Genomic DNA, 16,300 nt, shown 5'->3' on the forward strand with positions numbered 1-16,300 from the left:
CTAGAGTATTACCTGATGACTAATCACAGCTCAGTTCTTCCCAGAATTTCCTTCCACCAAAGGGAGCTGCATAACCCAAATATATTGCCTCTGCCCTAGGGTCAACCCACGCATAAGGATTGATAGAAAAGAGAGTAAACAGAATTCTTTCTCTATTTGGGAAATCTCTGAAGGTGCATCCCAACTCCACAGTTTCCCATGCACTCAGCCTAGGACTCTGTTGTAAGTGAATCAGGGTTCACCTTCCCTAGCTGCTCTACCCAGGCGCCTTGCTTCCCTTACAGGTGTTCATCCCAATACCACTCTCTAATAAAGCACCTAGATGTAAATCTTCCACTGGGGGTCGGTTTCCTGGAGAAGTCAACCTATGACATGCACACACTGCATTCTGCCTTAATCTATTCTATTAATCCCCAAGACATGAAAGCTTCCTATCACCCTGTGATATCAATAACCTTATTCCTTCTGGTTCTGCCTATTCCTCTAGGCAAAGATTATGAACAGGCTAACACATCTGCTCCTACCCAGGCAACTTCATGTCTAATCCCCAGAGCATGGTACAATAGTAGGTTGAAATTCTGCTTTACTATTTTCATTATTTGCTTTATAAATAACTTTCCATCTGTAGACATGCTGAGTCTTTCATTAATAATGTGAAAATCTCTGAAATGTCATAATTATTGTGGGATGACAGCTATGTAAAATGAATGAGAAGCAGTCAATAGTTAAGCCACTAAAAATATTCTTAGAACAAACTTACAAATATCTTAAGAAAGTCTAGGTTAGCTTTCATCACAGCCAAAGACATTTAAATGCATTTTTAGGTTCATAAGATATTTTATTTCATTTAAGAAACTATATTCCAGCTTTCATAAATATTAAATTACTGTTGGTAAAATTAAATGATAAACCACAATATATAGATGTACTTAAATCTTAGATGCATAAGTAGATACCTCAATTATTAAGTCACTATCCACCCTCACTCAAAATAGAGCATGCATCTAATGTATCATAAAAATGCAAAAACTGGAAGAGAAAGACTTAAAAAAAGGTGTACTATATTCTATGAGTACTTTCAATTATAGAATTAAATGTGTAAATTGTAAAAACACAAAACCTATTAAACTCTCATGAAGTTGGATTTGACTCGTCTTTTACTCTACCCTTTATGGAGGTTTCCAGTTTAATTTGAAGTTTCTAGTTACAGAATACAGGATGGCTCTACCATTTAACATTATCACTATTTCCAGTGTGCAAAAAACCATATCCCATTAGTTTAAAGCATTTGGTCAGATATTAAGAAGTCACTGTTTAAAGAAGGAATTCACAAAATCAGTGCTTCTCCATGCTTTTTTTTTTTTTTTTAAAGAAGAGATCTGGCTTTGAAATACAATAACAACAGTTATACTACAGAATTAATGAATTCCCAATTGTAAAATGTGAATGTATAATGAATTTCAGGGCAATGCTCTTGCAGCTAGATGAATTAAGAGTTAAAGTTCTAAAGACTCAATTGCCTCTGAAAATTTGAGGGGGGATGTTTATCAGTTAAAGAAAACATCAGCTGCTTAGAAATGCATGGCGCTACAGCTGAATATAATACCTTTCCTGTTCTCTCTTGAAATGGTTTCCTATTGAAGCAGTTTCTGTATCGATCACACAATAGCCACAATGATACAGGGTTATTCTATAGGACACAATAACAGCATTCAAAAAGCATAGGAAAAATGACTTTTATAGTGGCAAATACTGTAGCTAAAAGCCTAAAACAAATCACTAAACTGCACTAATTTGTAAGCTTTGAGGTTTGAGGAACTCACTGGCAGCTAAGAGAAGGGCAGAGATCGCAACCAACTGTCCTCTTGAACACAACAAGATTTTCAAGAAAAGAAATCCACTGATAGAGTCTCCTCAATTAACTCTGGGCGAAAAATGCCCAAGCAATACCCGGAGGGAACTCAACAAAAATCAGGCCAAATATGACATTTAACTATCAATCTTTCCAAGGCCAGTGATTGTTAATCAGCCTAGGGAGAAATAAAGTAGTACACCTGACAGTGGTTATGTTTTATAAGCACATGCCTACTATTTTACATGGAGGAATATAACTACTCTGCAGAATATGCAGTAGAGCCATTTCTTCATTTTTAGATGTTACTAATAATGAATAAGCTTAAAATATCCTATCATTTCAAAAATAAATTATATGAGAGTCCTCAGTATGATCATTTCAATGCTGAAAAGAAAAAAGAATTATAAATCGTATCTTTCTTTTCTAAGAAAGAAAATCGTATGGTATAAAGTGCTGACATTAGCTACCTATATATACTTCTCACGCAAAAAGCTAAAATGTATTACCCAAGTTGCATTTCAAGTATATACTGTTTGAGATAATTTGCACGCATAGCACAATGTGAGCTACCTAACCTTTAACTTTTAATTAGAATAAGTACAAGCACACACATATCTGAATATAATTTTAAAATTACATAAATAAGTATATACACAAGTATTTATTTTTATATACACTTCATATTCGATTCCAAATTCAGCCACCAGCAACTACATGGTGGTTATTTAAACTTCATGAATTTCAGATTTTGCATCTATCTCAAAGATTAGAGTATGGTACAATGTGTATAAAACTTCTAATACAAGGTGTGGCATACAGTAGGCACTTGATAAATGGCAATTATTTTATGAAAAATTACTATATCCCATCTTTAATTATTTTTCAATTATAGATGAAAACAGATGAAAGATAATCCAAGTTAATTAAGTTTTGTTTGTACATGTATTTTAGAATACAGACATGAATACAGATATGCTTGGTGCACAAAAAGCTCACTTATAAAGAAGAAAATACAATTTAAAGGTCTGATTAATAGAATAGCAGGGATGGTCTTCTGAATATACAAGTGATGCTAAGCTTCAGATGTACACATTACTGTAATGCAGGTAAAATAAACTACACATTTTGCTGTTATGCAGCTAGCAAATATTTCTCTTTTGTCAACTGCAAGAAAAGTAATCAAAGTTTTTTTTTTTCTTTTTTTTAAATGGAGTTTCACTTTTGTCGCCCAGGCTGGAATGCAGTGGCTCAATCTCAGCTCACTGTAACCTCCATCTCCCGCGTTCAAGCAATTCTCCTCCCTCAGTCTCCCAAGTAGCTGGGATTACAGGTGCCCGCCAGCCTTCTGAGTAGCTGGGATCACAGGTGCCCGCCACCATGCCTGGCTAATTTTTTGTATTTTTTTTTTTTTTTTAGTAGACATGGGGTTTTGCCATGCTGGGCAGGCTGGTCTCGAACTCCTGACCTCAGGTGATCTGCCTGCCTCGGCTTCCCAAAGTTCTGGGATTATAGGCGTGAGCCACTGCACCTGGCCAATAATCAGAATTTCTAAAGGTAGTTTTGTAAACTCAACAATAGAAACATGACTGTACCACAAATATTCAAACACAAACTGAGTATTAAGTGAGAGATTGCATATTCTGCTGCCAACACTGAATCAGAGTCAATTTTGCAAGGGAAGTGGGAAAATCACCCAGTTTCTTGGAATGAGCCTAAATAAAGTTTAGCTTCTACTCCATGCACTTTTTGAATATACACACAGACCCTTATATATTCTTAACATAGTTAATAGACTTCTATTTGAATATATATTCTTACAGTATATATTATATACAAATGTATATTTGTATTATGAATGTGTGTATATATATGGATGTGTGTGTGTATCTTCTCAGCCCTCTCTGGAAGAGGAGAGGTGGTTAAACATATGGGTGTCAAAGTACTTCTTTGCATAAGTAAGCTTAGAGAGTTGAGGCATTAACAAATTAGTATCAATGATGACAGAAAATAAAAAAACTTAAATACTTTTTGAAATATTAATCAAAAAGATGTAATGATCATAGAGTTCAACTGCAAAATCACAGGAAACAAGAAGGCCACTTTCCACCCCAGCTGCTGTAATTGGAGGGATATTTGATAGTGAGGCACAGGAAATAATCAGAGAATAAGCAGCCTCTGAGTAATAAGAGAGATTATTTCAGGCTGTAGTCCACTGGAAGTTATTCTGGTCTTGGGGAAAGACTGGGGGGTTTCTAAATCCCGATTTTCACAGTAATGATGTCATTATGTAGTTTATAACATTGTTGGGAATGGTCATAATGGAAAAGAGCTGCATTTCCTTAGACAACTATATTTAGATGAATCTATGCACAACAAAGGAAGAGCCAAATTAGTCAAAGGTTGAGCCTTGATTAATTGTGGACTAAAACCTAAAACTCTAAAATGAATCTAGCATCTCTGTTGTACAGGTGGTACAAACCAATGTGAAACATGAACCAAATGAAAAATGTAAGTTACTCAAAGGATGAGGGAGAATCACAAGAATGGCATAGAGAAACCCGTGAAAACATGGAACAAGTTCAGAACTAAAATAAAAACATTAACGATATCAATTCTTGATAATAATTCATTCTAACATACCAAGTGAAATTACTTGGCAGTTATATCTGTCCATATTACAGAGCACTGTGTGTCTTTGCTTAAGGTGATTTGTTTAGCAAAGTAAATATTGCTCATTTTCCATAATGGGAAAAATCTTCTCAACCAACAATTTTTGTTGTCTTTCATAGACATGAGTAAAGATTGCCTTCTGTTTGTTTAAAGAAATACTTGACCAGTATACTCAACTAATATTGAGTTAATATTCAGATATGGAGAATAATTGAGTTAAGCAAATACAGACATTTAGCTAATTATATTAATAGAGAATATGGAAAAGAACTACCTTTCACCCTCCAAAAATAGAAAGTGTTTGCCAAAGAACAAAAACACATTATGTATAAAATACTTTCTTATGTATGTGGCTGTTACAGTTTAATGATGAGTAAAGTCCCACTCAGCTGTTTCAGTTAATTCTAATTTAAAGATGTTTTAAACGATTAGATGATTGGGTGAAAAACGCCAATTTTGTTTACTTCTGGATTAAATTTAGAAGATGTTACACAGTAATTCTATGTTAACACCATTTAATGGTTTATCCTCATTTTGTTTTTATGTATTAACTACCAATTATAAGTATTTTTATAAATATATCCCTAGGTTATTCCTTTTTCCAATTGGATGGCTGATTTTATATATTTTGCAATTAGTCTTGAAATGAAGAATGTTAAGAATATTCTTACTCCTTGATTCAAAAACAAGATTGATACATGTATTTGAACACACAGATTTATATAAGCATAAATTTACCCATAACCATAAGGTTTACTATACACTAATGTTCTTTGGAGCTCTTAAATGAGTGGGGATGCCAGCTCCTTGCTAACTACCACCATTAAGGAGAAGGAGGAGAAACTCTTTGGTTATGTGGATCAAGAAAAAGAGACTAGCATAAGGAACAATATCAACTACACGTGCATCAAAATACAATATCAAATCACATTTTCATGCACATATTTATATTACTTTCAGTGCTTAAAAATACTCAGTTTTTGTCATTTTCTTCCAGACTGACACAATGAGAATTTTTTTTCCAGAAAAAAAATGACTTGGTCTCTGTTACCTCCTAGCTTCTTATTGTTCTAAAAACTAAATGAAAGTCCTATTATGAGGTACAGTTGCTAGAGCACCTGACGTAGCTTTTTAAGAAGAGAAAGGAAACTCTCGATACTCCCTCTCCCTTCTACTCCAGATACAAAAATGTAGCCATACTTTTTTATTCGTGCTGATATCTACATTTTCTCTATGTATCAGCCCACTCTCCTAAGAGTTTCCTAGATGTGGAAACTGAGTGATAGAGATTAAGATTTCTGCCTGAGGTAACACAGTAAAGCAGCAGCTGAACAGGAAGAAAGTCCAAGTTACCCAACAGTTTTCAACTACATCATGCTGTCTTACACAGTAATAAAAACAATAATGAAAGCACATACCTCTCTCTTCACAAGGGCAATGCCTTCATCTCAGTGGCTGTACATTCGTAAAGAACAAAGTGATTTTTTAAGTCATTCTGGACCGTAGTCTGCTGCTGCTAAACAGCACTTCCTTTTAGCACTCGAAGACGACTTTGAAAAGTCTTTGAGTTTACCTCCAAAAGGAGCTGCCCCCACAGGAACTTTAGAGATAACTGTCCTGTCTTCGGAAGCAATGGTCAGTTAGCTTCATACATTTAACACACATCACCTCAGAATCTTGATGGACATATACATCTGAGCAAGTTCCAGAGTAGCATACAATAACATTTATTTCACAGACCTGAAGACTTTGTAGCGAGATGACGTAGGTCGAAGGACAGATATATCTTCCTAGTTGGGGTAAACTTCAAAGAAATTGCTGAGGCCTTAGTACACATCCATTCCTGGATTATTTTTCTTTCTGCATTACTATTCCTCCACCTAGAATGCACGCTATAGCGATGCCCTTTCTTCCTTCGTCTGTATTATATCAGCCCACTTTCAAGGCTTAACTGTTACCAGCTCTTTCGAGTTTTCTTCAACCACAACAGCAAGTGTAATTCCTCTCTCTCGTCTAGGTACACACACGTGTGTAGTTCTCATAGCCTTATTTTGTTTCTCCATTTGTTTTTATCTCCTCGATTAATACAGAACCTCTTTGCGTTTACAGCCCTTACTACATAAATATACATGCATCATCCACAGCAGTTATACATTAATTAGTTGACTGAATTTACAAGAACTTCACCTAAATCTGCCTAGAACTTGTGTGGGGAATTTTCACTTCCGAAAAGTAGCACATCTTCCTCAAGTATTTTCTAGCCTTCCTAGTAAGGCGTCTAGCAGAGGTGAGGCAAAAACTCAAGTCAGTTACACTCAGGAGTAACAGACGGCATGCCTCAATGCTTAATCTGTGCTGAGCCTTTCTTTGTGTTCCCAAATCCCACAATTCATCAGCAAGAAGAATAATCTGGCTCAGAGTGACCATAGGCTCTATTAAGGGCCCTTATCCCCTCATCCTTTCCTTTCAGGACACCAGAAAAAATCTCCCTCAAGATGTTCGTTCTTCAGGAAGACAGCAGATATTTTTCTTTTTAACCCTGATGCACTAGAACGAAGTTCTAGTGACTTCAGATTAAAATATATGCTTTTGTTGTTTTGCCATTATTTAAAGGGCAGATACATTTTTCTAATAGCCTTTACTTCCTACTCACCTCCTTCAGATCTCAGCTGTCTTTTATGCTGTCCATTAAGACTTTGAGACGCCTAGCTGTGAAGAAACCCTTCCTCTTTCAGGAAGACGTGTTACCCCTTCCACAGGATCACTTGATTATTTTTATTTCTACCATTCGCATTACAACAAAACAAGACAAAAAATATACTGCTTGAAGATAGTGTAATATGTCATATACAGGACCCCAAATGTCAGCCACACAACAGTCCTTAATATAGATTTGAGCAGGAACAGCAATAAACTGAGGTTCCTGTATTTGCAAATTTGTAGAAACAAAAGGAGTAAGTTACATCACAATTTCTATTGTCTTTCATCATACCATAATAAGTATTTAAATGATAACTTTATAGTAAATGTGTAATAGCCAAAAATATGTTTGTAATGTTGAAATCCTCTTCTGTAACTCCAAGGAAATATATGATTTGGATGTTGAAACAGAAATCATAGTTCTTATGCAATTCAATCAATGAAATCAAAAGGAAAAGAAATAAATTGTTCAAAAACATAAGATCAGAAATGGTATAGTGTCTTGGAAAAGTAGCAAGAAACTGATATTAAAAAGGGCTGAAGTGGGATCAGTGCAAAGTGGTATAGTTAGAAATGAACATGGAATTGCACTGGTATAAAATGGAAATAACTAAGTGCATGGCCCAATAATGGAGCATGAGAAATTTCAGTTATTTGTAAAAAAAAAAAAAAAAAAAAAAAAAAAAATCCATCTAATGAATATGCCTGCACCCTGGAAAAAATAAGTTTCACAAACAATGTAGGACCTCCATCTGCCTGACATAATAGTCAAATCACTGTGACTTAAATTAGTGAGATGATTTAATGATATCTTAAAGTCTATTGTCACTTACAGCTTTATGATTTTATAGGACCAAAAAATTATGAATTGGATTTGAAAATAAAGATAGGATATAGTTTTCCACAAATGCAATATTTTATTGTCTGCTCTAAGTAATACAGTATGTACACTGACAGTCACTGAAGCAAAGAAATAAAAGTTATTTTGTGGGACCATTCAGTTAATGTCAATTACAAGGAAGCTAAAAATGTTCACTCTATTCATACTTGAAATGTATGCAATATACTTTGCATATCCTTCCAAAAAAGCCGAAAGGGAGCCTAAGGAAGACCTTCTCCTATTTAACTCTGAGATGATAGTACATTCCCTTAGTTAATTTGAGCCACCAAAGAACACAAGCTCTAGACATCAATTCCCAGAGTAGGCCAGTGTATCTGGCCATTTGCTGTTGCCTTTGTAGGTTACGGACCTTAAGCCCAACCCCTGCAAGACTCTTGTCAAAGCATGAGGACCAAGTCACAAAATATGAGTGATGAATCACCTCTATACCCAGAACATAACCCAAAACCATGGTTCCTGACAAAGTCTTAATAAAATACAATTGAGCTCCCAAGGCTTATGCTATAATAACATCCCCATGAGCCCTACTGCAGTTACATTAAAACAGTAAGTTAAAAAAAAAAATACAGAGCACATCCTTTCAGAAAAGTTTATTTGAACCCTGCTTCTCAAGCAGGCTTTAAGGTGTTTCACAACTATAAAACAAAAATAAAAAATTGGTAAAATATAAATATGAAGAATCGGAGATAATGAAATTAAGCAAAGAAATCAATATAATTAAAAATGCCTTCTTAGAATTCCTTTTATGACAACTAATCACCAGAATTATTTCATCTCTAAACTTTTATCTCTGACTTTTAAGTCTCTAAACCTGGCACCCTCACTGACTTATTCCTTGTAAAATAAGTTAGGCTCAACCTGCTCAATCTAAAATACTTATTAGCCCACTTAGGGGCTTCCCCAGGGAAATACAGGACATGAGCAAGTAACACCATATAAAATAATCTGCCCATTTTGCATGAGAAATCTCAGTAATATGGCCAACAAGGAAAATTTGAATGGGCAAAAAAAAAAAAAAAAAAAAAAAATCCCAAGATACAGTGAGCAGTCCAGCCACTTTTCATTTGTGATCATGGCCAAGGTGGCAACAGTATAAAAATGTGTATGAGTGTGTAGGGACAATGGAGTGAGAAGTGGGAAAAGAGGTTGGAGCTAATCGTATATTAATAGAGCTTCACATTGATATTTTTAGCAGCATTTATTAAAATCATCTCTTCCTCTTTTCCTACAGACTAACACCCTAAATATGGTTTAGTCAAAGGCAGTATCTCATCACCGGGCCTCTCCAAATGAACAAAAATCACAATCAATGTACCCTGGGATAACTCTGCTATGAGAATGGAAACATCCTGGGACTGAATGTAATGGACAACTGACGGTCCCTTCTCATCCATCCAGATTCAACCCACTAACAGTCTGAAATGTCTTCCAGAGCCTTCTTGTATCACTTATTCCCTTGTTCTTAATTTCACCAAGTCATTTCTGCCCAGCTACTGCCAGAGGTGTCACTGTTAAATTGTGTGAGATTTACTGATATGATCCGAATTGAGTTCATATAGCTTGCTAATTTGTCATACCTACGTGTTTCATAAGCTTACTCTATTTATTAATTCTAATGCATTCTGGAAGCTATTTTGGGGCAGTGAATTAACCATTTCAGGCCACTAAATCGTCGTTTGATTTGGTTCCTAATAACTATGCAGACATGGAGTTTTACTTTGTTTTTTGTTTGTAGCGGGGATTTGTCTGTACTAATGCATTCAAAACATTTAATAACCTCCTTGGAAATTAAGGGCATGATGACCAGAAGTAAAATTACAGAATATGCCAATAGAGTACTTTTTCTTTTTTTAGGAAGCCAACTGATAAGTTTACAGGAGACACAATTCTTGACATGATTTTATTATCAATAGGATCTCCTGAAAACACAGGTAACCCAAATGACTTACTACCATGGAACAACTTAAAAAGAAAACTTTCAAAACTAGGAAAATGCATTGGATCACTTAGCTCTAGGTATTTTAATAAGCATACAGATAGCTATGTTTTACATTCCAATTCTTCAGGCCATGTTGAATTAGTTGTTCTAAACCTAATGAAATGTGAGTGCAACTAAATTAATAACGTGAAAAATAGACACCAATGCATTGAATGATTTTTGTTATCCAGTTGTGTTTAATTAAGCAAAAAGGAAAACTAAAAAAATCTAACATTCCAAGAGTATTTGGGGAAATAATTTTAATATAAATAACTTTTTAAAATCCACTATGCAAAAATCTATAGCTTAAGAATAGTTTTTTTTTTAATGAACTTTATTATTATTATACTTTAAGTTTTGAGGTGCAGAACGTGCAGGTTTGTTACATAGGTAATATGTGCCATGGTGGTTTGCTGCGCCCATCAACCAGTCATCTACATTAGGAATTTCTCCTAATGCTATTCCTCCCCTAGCCACCCCCGCTTCCCCGAAAGGCCCTAGTGTGAGGATTTCTTGCAATCTTTCTTTCAGAAATATTTTCAAATAATTCATATTACTGTAATCTTACATCTGATATTAAAAATGTAAGAAATGTACAAATCCCACTTACAAAACAAATTTATGTGACAGAATTATTGGTGGAAGGTAGGCAGTTAAAAGATTATCTCCCTTATTCAACTATGATACCATACATCAATCTTAGCTATTGTGCAGTTAGTTTGCTAAGCAATATTCCAAGATAAATGACAGTAAGTTCCTAGGTCGATAGCAGAAACTTTCATACTTAAGTATTGCACATGGTTGTCAAACAGACAGGGCATAACAAGAAGAAGATTAAAATACTCAAGACAATATAATCCATGCATTACCACAAATATTCTCAATTCACTAAAAAACTGAATCTGATTCTCATGCTCAGAGCTTTTCAGTGAGGAAGTAGAGGAGTAAAGCGATTCTCTAGCTATTTCAGGGAAGAAAGGTTAAAATGACATACTTCTAAATCACGTAAACAATTTTAGACTCCAATGAAGTGATTTTGCCTGAGTAACCTAGAAAATCATTTGTATTTCCTCTTGAACCAAGCCACTAGAAAACACTACTGAGAAATATTACTTTGTGTGTAGTATGAATGGCTTTAAATGTAGCAAATATAGGCAAATAAAGGAATACAGATTTTTATGCTAGCAAAGTTCCTGTCTAGGTGTTTTAAGTTTCTATTTATAATAACCCTGCCTTTTAAATTAATCATTCTTAAAGATATTCATATAAAATGTTCAAAACACACTTTATAACTTTACACTAAATCTTAAGTCTGTGTCCCTTGTGATCGATTCTTTCTTTTAGATAAGTTTTTAAAATGTTCTCTTCCTTATAAATGCTTCCACAAATAAAAATAAAATGACTTTAGGTTAAGAAAGTTCATGATTTACAAAATCAAAGCAATGAAACTGTAAGTTTACATTAGTGCTTCTCAACTTCAGTGTGCACTGCAATCATCACTTGAGGTGATGAACACAAATCACTGGGCCCTACACTCTGAGTTTCTAATTTAGAAAGTCTCAGAGGGGCCCAAAAATGTGCACTTCAAACAAGTTCCAGGGCCATGCTAATGCTGAAGATTAGGGGGTTGCACTTTGAGAACCTAACTTCTGTGACATATAAGACATATCTGAAAAGTAATATATGATTTTTAACCCACCTCATAGCTGCAACATTTATAATGGCCAGGAATACTGATTATTTTCCACACAAAGGAAATTCTGTTCCTAGCTAAATGACTAATAACCACATCAATATAAAAACAAAACTAAATGAAAAAGACCCCCACCTTCATCACAATCATCAGCTCAACAGCAGAACTGCCTCCTTGTTTTATTGTTAACATACATAAACACAGGATTATTCTAATGCAATTGTTTCCTATTTGTCTTCACTATTCAAGCTTACCCTTTTCCACTACCCAACCTGATACTTGCCAGGACAAATAATCTGACAAAAGGTGACAGGAAAATTGAACCATGACCTTCTGATCCAGATAGTTCCAGCAACGTCCCCCTGTCTCCCCATGCTCCCAATCTTTCTCACTTCTCATCACCCCGCTACACACACATACATTCACACCTGCACACACAAAAATATAAAAAAAACAAAACAGAACAAAAAATTTTTAGCTAAGATGATCTGAACCAATGAGACAGAAATAGAGTCAGACATGGGATGAGAAGAACTCAGACTCTCCCATCCTAAGGAACAGTCCCTTAGAAGGCTTTATTTCCAGCATTCCTACATCCCTAGATTCCCCATTTTCCTTAGCTGTTTAGAGGACAGCAGGGTCCAGCACAGTCATAGGAGCACTAAGTTAATTCCTATTCTTTTCATAACCCACCTCCTGTTGTCAGTCAAACTTTGAGGTCTGCCAGGAGGCTCCGCATCTCTCTCAAACACATGTTCCCCCAACACCACCACCAGATAATTGTCTTTTATTTGGGAAGGAGGGGTTGGAAGAGGAGACATTCCCATCTTTAGAGGCGGGAGAAAGTGAAGGTTTCATGGGAGCCAAGAAAGGAGCTAGAAAGACAGGAAACAGGAGGAGCAGGTAGAGTGCAGTGAGTACCAGGGACAGAACCTCAGCATTGTTCAGCCATGGACAGAACACAGTGGACAGAGTAAATGTTGGGTCTCTGGCATTCATCCCCAAACACCCACCCACTGTGCACTCCATTCCCAGAGAGTCTGAGGACTCAGGTTTCACTGGTACTTGTGTCCACTCTGCAGTCAGTTCTAGGGTCTGCAGGAAAAACTCTGACACTTTGCCCCGGGTCAGTCATTGACCTAGCTCTGCAGCACTCGGGTCCAAACTCCTAAGTGAGACCAAGGTCAACTAGGCCAGATTGTCAGCACACTTTCTGTGGACACTGACCCAGGTGCAAAGGGTGGGACTGGCTGTGGGCAGGTCTTGGCCTGATGTCCCCTCAAGGGGTGCACCTCTAACCTCCCACCATACCTCAAAAACACAGAAGTGATTTTTTGGGCACCAGTGGCTTGTCCCAAGGGAAGACTTACATTTCAGTACACTATTAACCAGGACCTGGGTGTGTGTGTGTGTGAGTGTGTGTGTGTGTGTGTGTGTGTGTGTGTGTTTTATTCCCGAAAGCTAAGGGTGCCAACTGCTGACAGGTAAAAGAACCTGGATTTGCTTTTGAGGACTTCAAAACCTCCTAATTAACAAGCTTGCCCTTCTCTAGTTCCTAAACCTAAGTCTGGGTTTTCCAGAGAGGGGATGAGATTGTGTTCCCACTGCAGCGAGCTGGTGTCCTGCCCTGGAACCCAGACGCGCGGACTTAGCAGTCCGTTCATTCATGCATTTGCTCATCCATTCACACAAACATATCCCTTAATTGTGTCTGGCACCGAGAATCTTGCCTGCTATTTTCCCCTCCCCAAGTCAGTGCTCATGGCAACGGCTGGTACAGAACGCAACTCAACTGTCACCCCACTTCCTGAGCCGGAAAATCAAGGCATGTAGGCATTCACAGAGAAAGGAAAAGGTGGAGAGGAGGAGGAGGTGGGGAGCGGAGAGGGGCGGGGAGATTCATGGGGTCACACTGGAAGCTTCCCTGGGGGGGGGGGGGGGGGGGGAAACCGCGGCACCGACACCGGGGCATGCAAGGAGCCAAACCATTATTAAATCAAAGACTGCTGGAGCTCGGATTCCCCGCGGGGATAAATCAAGTGCAAAGCCACTCGTTCGCAAGAGTGCCTTGCTGCCGGCTAGACCCAACTCCGAGCCGGAGTCCAGGCGCCGGGGGAGCGGCTCGCAGCCCAATCCGCAGCGCGCTCGCTGCCTCCTTATCGCTCCCAATAACGTGATGAAGTGTAAATCAAATGCCACGCCGGGAGGGGCCCCGGAACGGCGCGAGTCGTGCATTTTCGCTCACCAGCCTGTCTAGCCTAAGAATCACAAGGTCACGATAGCGTCGCGATTCCACTCACCGTACACTCCTTGGCCAGAGATCCCCTCCAGGAGGACTGTCAGCAGCCACACGAGACCGTACAGTAAATCCATCTTCACGTGAACATGAACATATCCAGCCCAGGGGGGACGCAGCGGGACCTTCCGGAGGCCGGCAGCCAGCCAGGCGCGCTCCACTCGCGCCCGGGCCGAGCCGAGGTGCCCGGGAACCGCTCGCCGAAGGAGGAAGCGCCGTCCGTCTGTCCTTCCCCGGCGGCGGCCGCGAGCGGAGCGCAGGAGCCCCGCACTCCACACACTCATGCACACACACACTCACACACACTCACACACTCTCCCACCACACAATACCCTGACACACACTCACACGCACGCCGCACTCACACTGGGTGCCTGGGAAAATCGCAGACGCCGGGGAGGAGCAGGGGGCGGTGATGGGAAGGGGAGCTGCGAGGCGAAGTGTTCTTCAGGGAAGCGGGCTCCAATCTCCGCAGCGGCGGCGGCGGCGGCGGCGCGCTGGGCTGGCGGCGGGCGCGGGCTGGGGGCCGGGGTGCCCGCGGTGGGAGCCTGGCTTGGACAGCCGAGGAGCAGGAAGTGGCCTCTGACCCGGGACACCGAGCAGGGCTCTCTCGCCTGGGTTCGCCTTTACAAAGTAACTCGCGAAGGTCCCCGGAGGAGCGTCAAGCGGCGACAGCGGCCCGCCCGCCAGCAGTCCGAAGCCCCCAGCCCTGCTGTCTTGCCTTCCCCCATTCCATCAGTTGCCATTGCAACGCCAATCCTGCTACACGATACAGATTCGCATCGCCGAACGGGGAGAGGAGGAAGAGGAGGAGGAGGAAGAGGAGGAGTGGGGCTAGGGGAACGGGGGTGGGGAAGAGGGAAGGGAGGAGGAGGAAGACGGAGGAGGAAAGGGTCCAACAGAGAGCGGAGTGTGCGTCTGGAGCTCGCTTGGGCACACCAGCCACTGCCGCCGCCACCACCGCCACCGCTCTCCAAAATAGCCTTTAGCGCCCTGCCAGCGTAGAGGTGCTCTGGCCGACCGCACCGATTCCCGGAGCCGAAAGCAGAGTCCAGGCACCGCCACTTGCAAGAGAGGGAGAATGCCAAGCAGATACCCGATCCGCACACACGTCTACGCGTGCCCACCGGCACTGCGCGCGTCCTCTTCGCTTCCGCGCCGCCCCCGCCAGGTGGAGGGGGTGGGGGCGGTCGGGACAGGCGGGAGTTTAGAGGAGGGAGCCGCAGAACGGGGTTCCCCGCTGGAGCTAACGTAGTGGTGGCATCCAGAGGTGAACGCGGGAGCGGCCGCCTGCGGAGGGCACCCGGCTGCGTGGCGTCCGCTCCGGCCGCTGCTGCGGCAGAGGTGCCCTGGCTGGGCGGCCCGGCGCCCGGGGCTAGACGCCGGCCGGGATCCCTGGGTGTGCGCGGAGATGCACGCCCCGGAGGCGAAAGGAGGGAGGAGGTGGAGGAGAAGGAGGGCGCAGCAGCGAGCGCGGAGCGCAGGCGGACCGGCGGCCGGGCTGTGGGGCGGCTGGGCTGCTGGGGAGGAAGGCTGTGTGTGGTCACGTTGTGCGCTACGTGCTGAGAGCGCGAGCTGCTAGCCGCAGCCGGGCGACGTCAAAGCCGGGTGCGCGGCTCTGCCGCCGGCCTCCGCGCCTCCTCTGCCCCTCCTTTGCTCTGCTTTCCTGTGTCAGCCGAGCTCATCAGTATGGACAACGCTGAAAGGCTCCGCGAGGCCGGCGGCATCCGGCCTCCAACCTCTCCCTCGCCTCTCCTCGAGCTCCGCGGCGGCGAGTGCCCGTTATTTATTTCTGATGCCGCCGTCTGCGTTTGCACGCCGAAAGGCCAGCTACCACCTTAGACCCAGGGTAATTACATGACACGCTGTCTCCTCTCCGCCGCCCAAGGTCTTCCAGGATCCGTTACGCTTGGCTAGAGGGCAGAACAGGCCACAGCATCTGGAAGTTGCAACGCTTCTTCTCTGTTTCTGTCTTCCTTAAAGGAAATGTGGTCATCACGGTAGATGCAGGCACTTGGGGAAGAAACACCAGGAGTTCAGAGATTAGTTTATTTTATATGCAATGTCTCCTACTAAAGTTAACTGTTTGGAAAATCTTTTCCTTGTCTGAAAGACGGGCTCTTTTATTGGGGCAGTGGAAGCTCTAATGTTATGGGACTTTAAAAACTTACAGGTACACAAAAGATTAGAAAATCCAAAGCATCCTT

At 40.8% G+C, this 16,300-nt stretch overlaps 1 protein-coding gene across 2 annotated transcripts in view; it reads right to left on the reverse strand.

Moving 5' to 3' along the window:
• Positions 1-14,535, reverse strand: part of MDGA2 (MAM domain containing glycosylphosphatidylinositol anchor 2) — an 863,364-nt gene extending 848,829 nt beyond the window's left edge. For both annotated transcript variants that reach the window (XM_032244515.1, XM_032244514.1), the window contains exon 1: positions 14,098-14,535. In XM_032244515.1, coding sequence (XP_032100406.1) covers positions 14,098-14,377 — 280 coding nt within the window. In that variant the 5' untranslated portion in view covers positions 14,378-14,535. The remainder of the gene's footprint in view (positions 1-14,097) is intronic.
• Between the last annotated feature and the right edge of the window lie 1,765 nt (positions 14,536-16,300).

Source organism: Sapajus apella, unplaced genomic scaffold, assembly GCF_009761245.1.
Source record: "Sapajus apella isolate SASKATOON/1434 unplaced genomic scaffold, GSC_monkey_1.0 scaffold55, whole genome shotgun sequence".
Classification (NCBI taxonomy): Eukaryota; Metazoa; Chordata; class Mammalia; order Primates; family Cebidae; genus Sapajus; species Sapajus apella.